The following is a 16,047-nucleotide window of genomic DNA, read 5'->3' as shown; positions in this document are numbered from 1 at the left end:
TAGCCTTGAGTTCAGGAAATGTTTGGGCTGGAGGGACAGACTTGGAAGACATCATAGAAAATAATAGTTAAAACCAATATCAACGGTTTATGCCCTGCAGGAGTTCAGACAGGGAAGGAGGGACCCTCAGAAATTACTACCCTGCGGGTACCAGGGAAAGCAAGAGGGATCAGAGAAGCCAAGAGGAGAATTGGGATTTGTGGAATCATGGAATTAAAAGAATAGCATCAAGTCCTGCAGATAAAGACTAAGAAAAGGACTCTGTGGCAGAGACAGGCACGAGTGACCTTCAACAGGACAGCTCACAGACGAGGGCATTCTTGGTAGTCTCTGCAGCCTACTGTAATGTGAGGCTGGTGGAAAAATCTTGATAAATATTGGCTACCTGAAGCAGCTGCCATACCTTGGGCTTAACGCATTTAGCAAAGCAGTCAGAGTCCATTGCCAGGGTCCACCTCCTGTAGAGCTTCTTAGCCTAGCCCGGAAGGGAAATTGGTTGCTCTGATTTGAAGTGGTTGTTGGAGGAGTTCACCCCAAAAAGAGTTGTTTCTTTAATCCTGTTCTCTTGGACATTGAGGATTCATGTAACTCCTTGCCTGCCTTCAGACCATATAAGTGAGATAGAAATTATCCCCCTTTTTAGCAGTTCCAGAGGTAATTTCCCAACAAATTTGGTAGTCTGTTCTACAGTCTCTGAAAACCCTTGCCAAGGTCAACTAGAAAATAGGCCTTTGTGGCCCAAAGTTTCTAAAAAGCTCACTTGACAAATTGAGTAATGAGTAACTGATAGGAAAAATAAAGTCAGAGATTGCCCTGCTTCTGGAAAGATGGAGCATGGGGTCATTGGAGGCTGAGGGAATGGATTGTCAAGGGGGTGCAGAGGCCAGCATCCTGGAGAGTGTGCTCTAGGGCTCTAACTCAGGGATCTGAGGGGCTCTCTCATGCTCAAGAATATCACAAGCATGAAGTACAAAGGAGTATTTGTGCTGTGCCCTGAGAATAAACTCAAATGAAGTTATTCACAAGGAATGATTGTCATCCAGGTCCTGTCATTGAAGTTTTTCCATTTCTTGGTGCCTAGAACTTATAACCCTTGAGAGGAGATTTCGTGCTCAAAGACAAAGGGCATCACTTTCACATCCAGGAGGGATGCTGGGAGGAAAGACGGTGGGAAGACAAAGAATGCAGAAAGAATGCAGAAAGAAAGTAGAAAGAAAGAAAAAATGCAGAAAGAAGTAGATTAAAAAAATATGCTCATTGTAGGTAAGGAGACAGAGCTTATAGTTAAGTTATGGAAAATAGTATTTTACCAGATTAAAAAAATAAATTTAGTCATTCAAACATTTATTGAGTGGCTCCTAGGTACCAGACACTAGGCTGGACAACAGGGCATGATGACACATCCCCTTGAGGAGTGTACAGCCTATTGAGGGAGACAAGTGTGAGCAAACAACTGCGAAATGGCAGGAAAGGTGCTCACAGAGGCAGGTACAGGATGCTAATAGAGGCAGGGGAGACTTACTTCACCAGGAGAGAAAGAAACTTAAAAGAGCAGGACAGAGACATTGTTGTACTTCCGAAGACTTTGGTTTGAGCTACATGTAGCGGCCCACTGGCATTTGCAGACTGAATGTTCATGGATGAAAATAGTCTCCATTGAGTGATCTGAAAGGTCCCTGTAGTGAGGTAATTTGCTGAGACACAAATCTGAATGGCCTGCTAGGAGGCCAGAGTGTACTTGCCAGCCACTTAGTTAGTGAATGAATCACACCCAACACCTGGCATTTGTGCCCCAGCACAGCTTAGCTCTTCTCATTGACATCTATGTAGTAATTCTCATACTTTGATTGACTTTTTTTTTCTTCGCAGCATCAGAAGAATATGGAGTAAATAAGGTACAGACGTAATGAAGTAAAGAGTTTATTTTAATGGCAAAATGTATTTAAGTAGCTTTTGAAATTACCTTGGCACCATATTTATAGAACCATTATGAGTCTAAAGATGATCCCTTATATTTTTCAGTTACACTTTACTGCTTTTATAGTGAAAATTATATGTCACGGTGACACTCATGATTCTGGATACTCATGAAGGTCACGGATGAACCCTTTGAGAATGTCAAGGGTCCACGTCTGTGAATGATGAGTTATATTTTATTGGCACTCTACTGGACATAACATGGTCTCATTTTAAGTTTGAAAAGTAAGATATATTCTCCTTTATATGATTTTCCTATAATTTGGAGAAGGCTACTATTGCCCTTCCTTATTTATGCAGGCGTACCATGTATTACCAGAAGACAAAGGATAACATTTATCCACAAAATTGCAGCCTGACAAGCAACTCAAATCAACAAAGATAACTAAATTCCCCCAGTTAAATGCTTTTCTCTTGGTCTATTTCTTGGAACTTAATAACCACTGAAACTCAAACTCTGGCTCCCTCCCCAAAATACACTCCATGTACCTCAAACTTAACATGACAACACACAACCTCAATCTGCTTCCACTTCTGTCACCTTGTTTTGGCTATTAGGATCACATGTATTTAACTGAAGCTGGAAAACTCAGAGTTGACCAGACTCTTCCCCCAGCATCTCCTCAGTTACCGAGTAAATCAGTTTTACCTCTTAAATGACTCTCAAAAGCAGTCAGGCCTCTCCAGTCCCATGGCACTGCTCTAGCTCAGGGCCAAATCATCTGTCATCACAATATCCTGACACAGTGCCTCTAACCTGTCCTTCCTCTATCCTCCAAATCGATAGAGAGTAATTTTTCTCAAAATGCAAATCTTGCATTCATTAGTTTCCAATGAAGATCAAAATATGGTCCCATCAATAGCTGGTTCCTGGCCAGTGAGTCTGATGCCAATGGTCTACACATAACACTGAGAACTGCATTGACTGTGAGCTGTTTATGTCCCTAAACATGCTGTGTTCTTTCATACTTCTGTGCATTTTTGCATTTGCCCAACTCTCGTCCTGCACGGCCCTTTCACTCTGCTACTCTTAGTGAGCCTCTTATCGGACCTTCCAGATCCAGCTCAGATGCCACTACTTCAAGAGAGCCACATGGAAATCTCTCCGTGGCTCTCCTATCTGGGTTCCTGTGCCCCTGAATACACACTATTAAAGCATGTGTCATAGTTTACAGCGACAAACTGTTCACAAGGTTATCTTCTCCAGTGATCCACAAGCTCTTGTCTTTGAATCCTAGTACTCAGCACAATCCTTGACTGCTTGGCTCCTGCCAGGCGGTCATTGTTTGCTGAATGAAAGAATCAGTGATTGAGATCGGTGGCTAAAATGGTAAAATGAGATAAGCATGTTATCAAAGGGCAAAACTGCTTTTTTGTTAACTCTAAAGTGAATCAAGTTACCAGGAAAGTTAAAATAAGGATGAAGAGTGCTTTTAGATTTCAACTGACTTTTAAATTACTCATCACATCTGTCCTAGCTAAAGACTAACTCTAGCCAGCCTCCTGTGCAGCCTGTTAAGTCAGAATATTTCACACTTGGACACCAGATCCAGCAAATGCTCAATGATCATGGAAGAAATACTTAAAGAGAAGCTATTGGCTTTGAAAATACAAATGTTAAAAAAAAACTGCCCAATAAGACCATTTGCTAATTTTTTTCTGTTTGGCATTTTAGAAGACAATATTAGACACAGGGCATCATACTGTACACGATGTCCAGTATCTGTGGTGGCAGTTTCTACAGGACAATTACAGTGAGGCTTTTTCTGTTCACTCATTCATTCATTCACAGACAACTGTTGCACAGCTACTATGTGCTAGTCACCATGCCGTGCCCTGGACAAGCGAAGAAAAGAATAGGTCCTAAGATTCCAGGCTTTCTGTAGGCCAGATGGATTACTACAAACGGGTACCCTGGACATGTATCATTAAGCAGTTACTATTTAAATCCAGCCCAGTTCCAAAAATGTTCTCAAGTTCTCCTTGTACTTAACAGGTCACAGGTTACCTTGGGTAACCTCAAGAAGGCTGCTATGCATTCTAATCCAGCTAGTCGGTTCTGCAAGGCACAACCTGTCTCAGGATGCGGCTACATTCAAAAGGCAGTGTTTAGGGTAAGTCCCTTCCTGCTCTAATTCCCCAATGTGCGGGGGTTTGTTGAAAGAGCGTTTTCTAAGAAGGAAAAGATTTGGATGAAGGCAGGCGATGAGTAAAACTGAGCTCGAGCTTCAATCAAAACTCTTGGGAGTTTTGGTGACTTGGTGTTAGGGCACGGAAGGATGCTTTGGGTACCTTCCCCATATACAGTGGTGGAAAGAAAAGCTTCCAGAGCAAAGCCAGTCAGGGAAAGACGGAAATCCACTGCATGTAGCAACATACTGGAGCCCAGACCTCAGCCAAACTCTAATTTAACAAACTACATTATAAATAACGGGCCAATCTCAGATATAGCTGCTCCCCTAACCCTCAGGCTGCCCCAAAGACTCACTGCCGGGCTCCTTCCTCGACCCTGGACAGCGCCGCTCCCTTCTCGGCCCCACCCACCCAACCCAGGAGGGGTCCCCACAGCCCCACGCCCACCCCCGGAACACCACCCACCGCGGCCCCGCCCCTCCTGGGCCCCACGTGTCGGGCCCCACCCCGGCGCTGGCTGCCCTTTAAACACCCCCACCCTTACACAGTACCCCCCCACTCCACGGCAGCCGGACGGCAGCCGGAGAGGGACAAAACTGATGGCGTACAGCCAGTTTCCTCCGCGGATCTTGTCTGGGGTTGCCCAGCCCGTGGGGCCCTCCACCCTGGGCCACAGTCCCCTGGCGCCCCCCCGAGCCCGCGGCGGCCGGGCAGAGGAGTGTCGCCGCGGCCCAGCTGCGGGGCGGGGCCGGCGGGAGCGCAGGTCTCCGCTGCCGCCACTGCTGCCTCCGCCTGCCGCTCGGGCCGCCCGCTCGCCAGCCTCTGGGTGCGCTGCACGCGGGGGGCAGCCGCGGTGCAGAGGTTCATGCGGCGGCGGCGGCGGCGGCGGCGGCGGCGGCGGCTGCGGCTGCTGCTGCTGCTACCGCGGAGGCAGACAGACCCGGCGCTGCCGCCGCCGCCGCCCTCCCCCGGCTACATGCCGCCGCCGCTGCCGCCTCCTCCTCTCCGGCGAGGGGCGGGGGGCTCCGGCCCGGGGTGGGCACCACTCCTCGCAGTGCCGCTCCCCTCCCTGCCCTCCGCGCTGGCCCTGGAGCCGGCGGGGGCGCCCGCCGCCTCCTAGGAGCGCACGCTCCGCGCGCCCTGCCGCGCCCTGGAGAGAGGGGGCGGGCGTGGGCAGGGGCGGGCGGGCGTCGGGGCAGCGGAGACCCGGCAGGGCGGCGAGAGGAGGGGGCTGCCTCGGAGAATGCCCGGCGCCGGCTCACCGCTCCTAGGCACGGGCTGAGCCGGACCCGGAGCGGGCGGCGCGTCGCCATGCCGGTGTGACGGGCGCCCCCGGCTGCCCGCGCCGTCCTCCGCGCTGCCCCACGCCGCGCCGCGCCGGCGCCGGGCGGCAGGATGGGCTGTATCCAAAGCATTACCTGCAAGGCGCGGATCCGGCGCGAGAACATTGTGGTGTACGATGTGTGCGCCACCATCGACCAGTGCCCCACGCGCATCGAGGAGACCTCGCCCATCGTCCTGCGCTACAAGACCCCCTACTTCAAAGCTTCGGCCCGCGTGGTCATGCCCCCCATCCCCCGCCACGAGACCTGGGTGGTGGGCTGGATCCAGGCGTGCAACCAGATGGAGTTCTTCAACACCTACAGCGACCTGGGCATGTAAGCGACCGGCCGCGCGGAGTCGGAGCGGGGTCCCTGGCCCCGGTCTCTTCTGATCCCGACCCTCCTCCCCAGCTCCTTCTTACTGCTCTCCCCATCCTCTTTCTAAACCTTCCTCCCGCCTCCTCTTCCATCTCCCTCCTCCCTACGCTTTTGTTTCAGTGACAGGGCGGGTGTGTGTAGGGAGGCTCCTCGCGAAGGCATTTTCTCGTGGTTTGCTTCTGACTCCCCATGAACGCGAGAACGGTGCGATAAGGAGGGTTCGAGAGACGGAGGTGGGGGTGGCTGGCTAGTGCCCTGGGAGTTTCGGGGCGCCGCCTGTGCTTTGTGGGGATTCCCGGGAAGAGTTTGGGGGGATCTGTAGAGCGGAGTGGAGTGGAGTGCCGGGGGCGCGTGGGCTGTGCCGCGCGTCCTTTGGAGAAACCCGAGCGGGCTTGGAGGAGAAGGTCCCGGGTGTCCCAGCTGGACTTGGTGGTTCTGCCCTTGTTCCCTCGACTGTTGACTTCGAGCCCTTGTCCCCCGGGCCGGGAAGCCTGGAGGCATTTGCATCCGGAACCGCAAACCCTGGAGAGCCGCTTTTCTGGCTCGGCTCCCTCTGGACGAGTACTGGGGTGGTGGGAACTGGAAGGCACCGGGCGCGTCCCGGTGGAGCAGGGCTGATGGCCTTGTGCGAGCAGCCTCTGGCTGGCGTGGTGCGGTGTGTGTCTTATGCTCAAGGAAAGTATGGGTCTCTTGTCGGTCTAAAGTCTTTATTTACTCCAAAACTTTACTGATTGCGACGCTGGAAGTGGTTCCCCAGCGCCCACCGCCGAATTCTGTTGGCGATCTGGGAGCTCTCCAACTTCTTTCAGCAGCACCGCTCGGTGCGCGCCGGGTTCGGCGGCTGCGGTGGAGACCCGAGATCGCGGCGATTCCTCTGCCGCCAGGGGCCGACAGCCTGCCCCGGAACCGCAGGCTGCTGACAGTCGCGTCCAGGACTTTTTTATTTACTAAATTTGCATGACTCTCTGCCAGCCTCCTTTCAGAAGTAGACTATGGGCAGTTGGCAACTACAATGGCTAAAAGGTTTGGGGCCTGCATTCTATCTGCTGTTACAGTGTAGGTCTAGAGCACCCTAATTAGCTTGCAGCCTGTAGGGAAACCCTGTTCTGGAAAGGCAGCCTCATTTCATTATCAATCTAAAACTCTAGAGTTCCCAAGGTTCATCTTTTGAATATGGATATAAGGTGGGAGAGTTTCCATTTTAAAAGGTCAAACTATCTCTTTAACAGCAGTTTGGAGGCTTTTTATTGCACTCTGAGAGCATGTAAGTTAACACTAGTTGTAGGTGCTAAAAGGAATTTTGACAGGTCGCTTTGTTTCTCCCCCCTCCCATCCCCACCCCAAAGAGTTTGAACTGTTCTCTTTAACCATAGAAGCTAAATGCTGGAGAAAGTTCCTTCCTAGGGAAGATGTGTGACAGTCCAGTTTCCTCTGTGCCTCTGCACATAGACTGTTCTTGTCTTTCTGTATGGCAGCTGGATATGAGAAACGGGGGACATACTATTTGGGGTGAATCATGCCACTTAAAAACAGACACACCCTCAAAAGAATGATCATATCTGAACACATGTGTCTCTTAAAAGATTTTTTTTAAGAAACTTATTATTTCCAGCCAAATCAGAGAACGCCCCAGACAGGGCAAGGGCACCCTCCCTTTTGGCCTGTTGGCCTGGCCCTAGTGGCAGTGTGCAGCCTTGCTGGGGGGCTGTCATTGCAGCCTGGGGCCCCTCTGGAGGAGGCTAGGAGGTACTGAGCCTAAACAGCCTTACTTTTCCCAAGACGGCACAGCCAAGGCTCTCTGTTGCCTCACATCTCTTGTAAATTAGTAAGCGGAAGGCAAATAATTCATCCTTCTCATAAAAGAAAATATATTCTACCTCAGGAGAAGCCGAGGTGAGGTATAAACAGACATGGTAGTTGAACTTCCTTGACTATGAGAGGATATGCCCTCGTGGGAACCTGCTTTAATGGGCATGAGTCGGTGCCCGCCCAGAGGGACACATCTTCCCTGACCCTTCCTTGCTGAATTCTTGCCTTTGGGATTTGGGAAAAAAGTTTTGCCTTTTAACTACCACTTTCAGTATTTTAAGATTCTTGGTTTTCCTGTTGTTGATGCCAGGGAGCAAAAATAGTCCCCAAGGAATCACAAAGCATATTATTTTAGAAATGGGTCAAGGGTCTACCTGCCTCTTCATGGCTGCAATAATTGCTATGTGTCTAAGGCCACTTTGGAGCCAAGATCTGATTGAACCAATTTCCACAACATGCTTCTGCCCTGAAAACTTCGTCAGTGTAAACTTTTTGATGGAAACTCATATTGCATGAAAGTCACTGAAGTCTATTAGTTATTATGTCCACGTTAGCCAGTACCTGGAGTGGAAAAAACACTGCAGGCTGAATTTTCACCCCTGTGCAATGCTCTTGTTACATGAAGCGTGACACGATGAGAGAGTGTAAGTTAGAAAGCTACCTTTTCAACAGTTAAAAGGGACTATGCCAGAGGAAACGCGCAACTTAAAATGCCAAGAAACTTCTATCTGTAGGTTTAAAAGAAAACATGAGCTTTTGTGGTTTAAATTCACAATATTTCCAAAACAGAGTAGGCTTCTACAGGAGCATTTGAAATAGTTGATGGTCAGGATGGCCGGAGCTTAATTTGAACTTGAACTCAAATGACTTGGAACTTCTTCCAGTGATTCTACAGGAAGCAGGCTATGAATGCTTGTGGCACCCACTTATTTCTCATTTGGCCCTGATGAGCCCTGGTCATGCAGCCCTGCTGAGACCACTGCAAGGCTTCATCCTTCAGGGAGAAAGGGCTACTGTATTTTCTCAATCAACCCATCAATAAACAAACATTTACCAAGCGCCTCTGATGTCCCAGCGCCAGCAAAGAAAACAAAGGAATAAGCACGCAGCGTCACTGATCCTCAGTGTAGGAGGTAGGGGCACACGCAGAAAAAGCCAGTGCTCCCAAGCAGTGTAGGAGAAAGGCCAGAGAGGGGCAGGGGACCAGGCTGGGTTTTCTAGATGTGTAAGGACTCAAGCTGAATGTGAGAGGTGGATAAGATTCAGTGAGGCAAGGAGGAGGGACTAGTTAGTTCTAAAGGGGAAAAACAAAGGTATGGAGGTAGGGAAATACAAGGTGTCTTAAGGGGGCACGCGTAGGTAGTAGGGGAGCTTTCAAGGGGAAGAACAGCGGGAGATGAGGTCGGAAAGGGTCTGCTGGGGAAGGCCTAGGACAATATGATCTGGAAAAGAGAAGGTTCAGGTCAGGTCTTCTTAACCAGAAGAGCATAAGGAGGCTCTTCATACCTTCTCTATGCCTCTTGGGCATCCAGGAGCTTCTCAGTAGAGGCATGAGACCTTTATGATGGAACAGTTTCTTTTTTTAACTTATTTTATTGAAGTCTAGTTGATTTACAATGTTGTGTTAATTTCTGCTGTACAGCAAAGTGATTCAGTTATACATATGTATGCATTCTTTTTCATATTCTTTCCTATTATGGTTTATCACAGGATATTGAATAGAGTTCCCTGTGCTATACAGTCAGACTGTTGTTTATCCATTCTATATGTAATACTTTGCATCTGCTAATCTCAGACTCCCAGTCCATCCCTCCCCCGCCCCATGATGGAGCAGTTTTGCACGCTAGAGTACAGTACCCGAGAACAAAGAGTGGGCTTCACGTGCCAAGGATGAAGGTGAAACTCAGGTCAAGGGGAGAGCCAGCAATGGCTGGCTGGAGGCCCTTCCCACTCCCTTTGAGCCCATGTGCAGTTATCTTCTAGAGCCGTAGGAAAGTCTCTGGTCAGCTTAGGGCTGATGGTGTGGGATTTGGAGAACCTTGTCCTGGGTGAAGCTTGAGAAGGTCAGAGCTTACTCCTCTCAGGAGACAGCTCCTGCCTGCGTCTCTACTCCTCCTTCAGAGCCGACACTGTTGAGTCTTCGACTATACCCACCCACCTCTGTTGACTGTTCAGTTCAATCCAAGCTGGTTTCTATCTGTTCCAAATTTGTTCTTGCTCAGTTCATCTGGGCTTTTCCATGTTGCCAGATCCAGCAGGCACTTTGAGACGCACCCACCTTTTCATCAATATTCCACATAGTTGACAGCTTCCTGTGTCTTGACTCCTTCCGTCATTTAGCTTTCATGCTGTCTTTCTGGCTGTTCCTCTATCTGACCTCCTAGTACGGTTCATCAGGACATTTCTCATTCCATACTGGATGGATGGTAATTTCATCTATCCCAGTAGCAGCAGATGGTCTCTGTGATACACAGTCACCTGCAGTGTAGGTGTGTGTGCCTACATACAATTCCTGCTTGGCTGTCTGAAAGACATCTTGAACTTAATGTATCCAAACCTGCACTCTTGATCTCTGCTGTAGCTCCCACCCAAAAGCTGCGCCTCCACCGTTCTTTCCCATCTTAATAAATAACACCTCCAGTCCCTGGATTGCTCCACTGAAAATCTGGGTGTCGCTCTGGATCCTTCCCCAGACATCCAGTCCATCATCAAATCCTGCTGATCCCATCTCAGGATAGCCCTCATCCAGCTACCACATCCACCTCTTGCATCTTAGCACATGTCCCCATCACCTATCATTTGCTCCGACGGAGGATTTCTGACCAAACCTGCCACCTCCGTTCTTGCCCTCCCTCTAGTCTATCCCCCATACGATAGCCAGAGTGATACTTTAAAAACATAAATGCTATCGTCGCTTTCCTGCTTAAACCCTTTAATGACTTTCCATTGCAATCAAGATAAAACTTGAAAATCTCTTCCCACTCTTTGGATTTCTGTTCTTAAGCCCCATCAGCCTTTTTGCCATTTCTTCAAAGGAGCCAGCTCCAGCCCAGTTCAGAACTTTTCCATGTGCTGCTCTCTGTCTGAAGGGCTCTTCTCTCCCACCCTTGTCTAGCAAATGCCTACTCCCCATTCAGGTCTCAAGTGTTACCTGCTCAGAGAGGCAACCCTGAGTTCATAGTTTAAATTAGGGTTCTCCTATTCTCTTGAGGAATACACTATTCTTTCAGTTGTTACAGTTAGTAAGCAAGTAATTATATGTTTATTTAACATCTGACTTATCTACAGGAATATAAGCCCCATTGAAGCAGGTATTATATCCATTTTATTCTCTGTGAACAGTGCTTGACCCATAGCAGATGTTCCATAAACATTTGATAAAAATAAATAAAGGATCGCTTCTCGGCCTTTTGGCTAAGATCAAGTGTAAAATAAATAAAGGAGCCGTTTTTTGGACCTCACATAGTCTGTGTACTCCTCAACAAATCATGCCTCTGCAGAATTAGCTTTTCATAGAAAACCTATGGCAACCCCACAAAGCTGTCCAACTCTTGACATTCCAGCAGTCACTTAGCACATACAGTTTAACTCCACTGTGCTTCTGTGTCATTTTGACCTGTCCCACCAGATCCGCTACTCCTCAGCCCAGGGCTCGTGTCTGTCACTTCTGTCGCCCTGAGGTGTTCTGAACACCACGAGTGAGGTTCGGCAAACACGGAAGCCTCACTGTCACGTCACCTACTACAAAGTGGCATTCACTGTCTGCCCAAGGAGGTGGGACATAGAAACCTCGTTGTAGCACAGTTCCACCTGCAGCATTAACTCGCGGCCTGAACCCCAGGACTTCTGGAGGTGATGGCCCTAGCAGTCACTTAAACACCTTGCCTGGTAGGGTCGTTGCCCCCAAAGTGAACGCCTCCCGCCTTGTTCACGGCCGCATGTGCGGAACGGCTGTGAGTGTGGCTCTCACCAGTCCTAGAGATGCCTCCTTCGGGCATTTTGCTCTTGAGGGCCAGCTTGGCTCATCTGTCCAGGGAGCCTGATGAGTCTCTAGGTGCATTGTCCTAGCAGGTCCAATGCGCCTCAGCACAGGGCTCACATCTGTTACTTCCTCTGTCTCCCTGCGGAGACTTGCATCAACACCCATCCCCCATTCCCATTACAACCCCAGTCAGGGGCCTCGTGATCTGGAAGTAGCGAGAGCTGCTTCTTATCAGAAACGATGGGGACCCTCAGTCCCAGAGCATCAGATGGGAAAGCAGGATCCAATTCCGTTATTAAAGTACTGAGTGCCCTTGAAGGGGAGGCGGCCTGACCCTTTGCCTCTAATCTTCTCCATCTCCGCAAAAGAGGAGCAGCAGAGGATTAGCTGGTCTTATCAGGAAGCATTAAGCTCTCTGGAAATAAAGCACAACTCTGGAGCCGGAGGGGAGGTGTAGGAGGAACAGGGGAGGAAACACATGATTCAGAAAAGAGAAGGGGAGAAATAAATGGGAGTTAACAACGAGTTGTGGCTTGTGTCGCCTGGGATGCTGAAATACAGCTGCATGGGATGGAGAAAGCAGGGACGGGTGAGCTGGGAGGTGTTGGACTGCAAGATGTCAGCGACCTTCCACATGACAGCAGAGGCGAATGCTGTTTGCGGGGTTAGGTCTGCAGATGCTTCGTGTTCCAGGTTAAAGAAGGCTGGCGATTGCGTAAGGAGATGCAGAATCTGGTATAAGATGCAAGATCCCGAATATCCCCTTTCCCTCTGATTTGTGTAGCGCTCTGATCTTCTCTGACCCTGCCTATTAATGACCCTGGGAGCTAGAAGCTACTGTTACACCTGATGAGGAAACTAAGGCTCGGGGTGGGGGTGGGGGGTCAGATGAGAGCATACGTCTAGTAAGTGGCTGAGCTGAATCTTCGTGAGAGTGTGGAGCCAGGAGGGCAAGGGACCAGGTCCATGCACTGCCGAGAAGCTCATTCCCTGGGAGCAGGGGGAGGCCTTCTCAGCTCTCAGGGACCCCAAGCTGGCCAGTCTGGACTGCAGGTTTTAGCCCCGTGCTGTCTTCTCCAGAATCTTCCCCGGGGATCACATGTCAGCTCAGATGGACAGCCCTGGACCCCAGCAGACAGTCACCCAGACCACTCAGTTACTGGACTTGGGAGTCTGTTCATCCCTCAAACTCCCCAGACAATTGCTGTTTGGACAGATGATTAGGAAGAAAAAGCGGACCCCCTTCTGGTGGTGGGAAGGACCCCTGGCTCTACCATCAGCTCATGGGACATTCCGTTGGCTCCCAGGAATTCTTATACTATTATTCCTTTTCCAAGGCCCCCTCAGGCCAGTGTGTTAGCTGTGTGGACCCTGCTCCCTCGGTGGCCCTGATACAAGCCAGTTGGAACTGTTCACTGTGCCAGTTGACGGTATAGCAGCTGGCTCCCCAGCACAGGGATTCGAGTCAGAAAACCTGGGTTCGATTTTCAGCCGTGTGACCTTTGGCAGGTTTCTTAACGATCCAGTGTCTAGTTTGTATGCACGTAAATCGACAATGAAAAGATCTGTCTTGTCTCCTTGGCCTGGGGTCAGGAATCAAGTGAGATGAAAAGTGTGAAAGAGCTCTCCAAACTGTAGTGTATTGTGCACATGTTGCTTTTTTATTATTATCGAGTGTGGCTGTTATTATTACTAGAGGGTGACTCTGGATCAGCCTCAAGGAACAGGGAGGTTGTGGCCCTGGGGCTTCCCCTGGCAGAGAGAAGCATTCACAGTCTGGAGAGGGGTCCCTCATGCATCAGCCACTGCTCTCCCACAGCCCCCCTCAGAGCCAGAGGGAAGGAGAGAGACTCATTTTGTAAACCCTTCAGAGCCAGGGCTGTTTTCCATTCCTACTCAGTGGAGGGTGGTAGCTACTACCTCTTGTCCCACCCAGAGGTCGCCCTCCCAGATCTGCCCCGAGCTGTGGGCTCTGAGCAGCATGTAGGACCCTGGCCACTCCCAGTCCCTGGTGCACTGCCTGCAACTCAGCCATGTCCACATGGGGACTGCCTGCCCCGCCCCCAGGTCCTCCTGAGGTGTATCAGTCAGGCCCCAGATGAGAAGCCAGGGACTCGGGGCTGGGGTGGTACTAGAGCATGTAAGCCATGCTGTCCAGGCTCAGGAAGGTCTGCAGTTTCCAGCCTGGGTGGACGATGAGACCCACACGTGAAATAATTTGTGTCCGAAACGATTTCTAATATATTCTTTTCAATATATCTTTAGTATATCTTTAACATATACTTCCATGGTTTTGTTTCCTTATAAGAAGAAACCATGAAGAAAGAAACCCTTTATAAGGGGACCTCACATAATCCCAAAACAATCATGAAACCTATTTAGGGTAAACATTTTTCCCATTTTAGATAAGCAAGCTGATTAGATAAGTAATGTGCTCAAGGTCACTTGAGGTCACGCGGGCAGGCGCTGGTAGAATCAGGGCTCCCAGCTTCTGCCCTAGTGCCCTCCCGAGCCAAGTGCATGGTCAGCGCCAACCCGGGAAAGGAGGTGGGGATGCGAGAGGTCATCCTCAGAGAGCCACATGCTCAGAGCCATTGAGCACCCCAGGGTCAGTCGGCACATGGGCACGTTGGGGGGCATCATTTATGGCCTCTGAAGACAAGAGAAGGTAGATAGAAACATCTAAATATGTTCAACAGAAGCAAAGAGAAATTTTCAGGGTGTCTGATTAAGACAAAATAAATAAGGCCATGTGCCACGTGATGGTACCTTGGTGGCTGGCTCCCTCTCTCGAGACCTGACTTTTGCAAGCTGGCGTGTGGGCTGTGTCAGGCCGGGGTGCTCAGAGGCTGTCAGAGGTCTGGCTAATGGGAAGCAATAAATCAGCACCCTCAGTCAGCAAACTCTGCAGCATCCTGTGGGGGCATGCAGGCCACGGAGGTCATGGCTTGAGGGCATGAGTGGTGACAGGGACAGCCTTTGGCAAGCCTGGGAACTGCCAGAAACAGACAAATGAGATGTTCCTTGGCCCTAGGCATGGGCGGGAGGAAGGGTTCAGGAGCTGGTGTGTGTGGGGAAGGAGAGGCTTGAAAGAGAACAGGATGTGGCCTTCTCATTCTTCCCCCTCCCAAGAGCCACCAGCTGAGCCTCCATTCCAAACTGGCAGCCTCCACGGCTAAGCCTGGGGAACTCGCTTCGAGATCAGGTTTTAAGCGACTCAAATATTTGAGACTCTGTTTCAAACTTCCATAAATAGACTTCACCTTGTTTAAGGAAGGAGAAGAGATTTGTGCCAAAAAACTAAACCCAAACTCCTGCTGAAGATTTCTTCTTGGCCTTCAGAGCCAGGGAGTCTGTCTTGCTGGTACATGTGTACACTTTAAGGAGTGGGCAGGTATCTGCTTATTGTCTGTCTCCCCACGAGGCCATGAACAACATACTCAACTTAATGATGATCAACTTAATGTTGAACACTTATCCAGTGCTAAATGCTTCGTATGCACTGTCTAAGAGACAGGTGCCATGCTTTCCCCATGTTAGAGATGATGAAACAGAGGCCCAGAGAAGGTAGGTAACTTGCCCAGCATTACCCAACTCATAAGTGACAGAGCCAGGATCAGAAACCAGAATTCCAGTGATTCCTTATGACGTTTTACTGCCACATTAAGAACGAATGATTGCACGATAGAGTGAATGAATGAGCAAATGGATGAGCAGGGAGCATTCAGGATATTTCCTGAGTGCTTGCTTTTGTCCGTGCTGTGGGGACCTGGGGAACAAAGGGTTGAAATCACTTTGGAAACAACCAGCCTCCTCACCTCCCAGCTGGTTTGCTCAGCTGGTCAGGGCATGTTAATGAGATCGGGGTCTCGGGGTCAGACCCAGGAGGCCATCCCAGCACCCAGGTCAGCACTCCGCCCTTCCAGCTGCCTTGCACATGACTGCTTCCAGCTCCCAGTCATAGCAGAGTCTAGATTACAGGGCAGAGAAACAGCCGGGAAAATGCCAGTGGTGGGTCAACTTAGTCCTCCTTGACCTGGGGATGTCAGGGCCCTGTGGGCAATCGTCTGGCCCAGCTGCTCAGTTTACAGGTGGGGACACTGAAGCCCAGAGAGGACACTGAACTCCAGCGAGGGAGTGCTGGAACTGGGCCTCAGAACCAGGTCCCTCTGACTTCACAGCCAACGTTCTTCACCACCGGACCACACCAGACCTGAGGGGCAGCAGGTTGCTCACTCTGTGGGTCAAGGCTGGGGGCACCCCTGGTCTGTAAAGCAGTCATCAGGGGTCACCACCACCTGTTTTTCCACACACCCTCCGCCCCCCGTTTGCTGAGGGGCCGAGTCTGTGGGCAGAGATGGCCATGGGCCCAAGGGAGGAAGCAACACAGCCCTGGGCCGCACAGAGAGGAACTCAGATGGGCCCAGGGGATGTCTACACAGTTGC

General features: G+C 50.2%; 1 protein-coding gene across 1 annotated transcript in view; it reads left to right on the top strand.

Moving 5' to 3' along the window:
- Positions 1–5,505: 5,505 nt before the first annotated feature.
- The window catches only part of FAM78B (family with sequence similarity 78 member B), a gene marked incomplete at its 5' end in the record, with an annotated part of 91,691 nt that continues 81,149 nt past the window's right edge, over positions 5,506–16,047 (top strand). Inside the window, one exon of the mRNA XM_082667116.1 lies at positions 5,506–5,768. Within this exon, the coding sequence (XP_082523242.1) occupies positions 5,506–5,768 (263 nt within the window). The remainder of the gene's footprint in view (positions 5,769–16,047) is intronic.

This window comes from Grampus griseus (assembly GCF_964374135.1).
Source record: "Grampus griseus genome assembly, chromosome: 1".
Lineage (NCBI taxonomy): Eukaryota > Metazoa > Chordata > Mammalia > Artiodactyla > Delphinidae > Grampus > Grampus griseus.
This window is presented reverse-complemented; position numbering and strand designations above follow the sequence as displayed.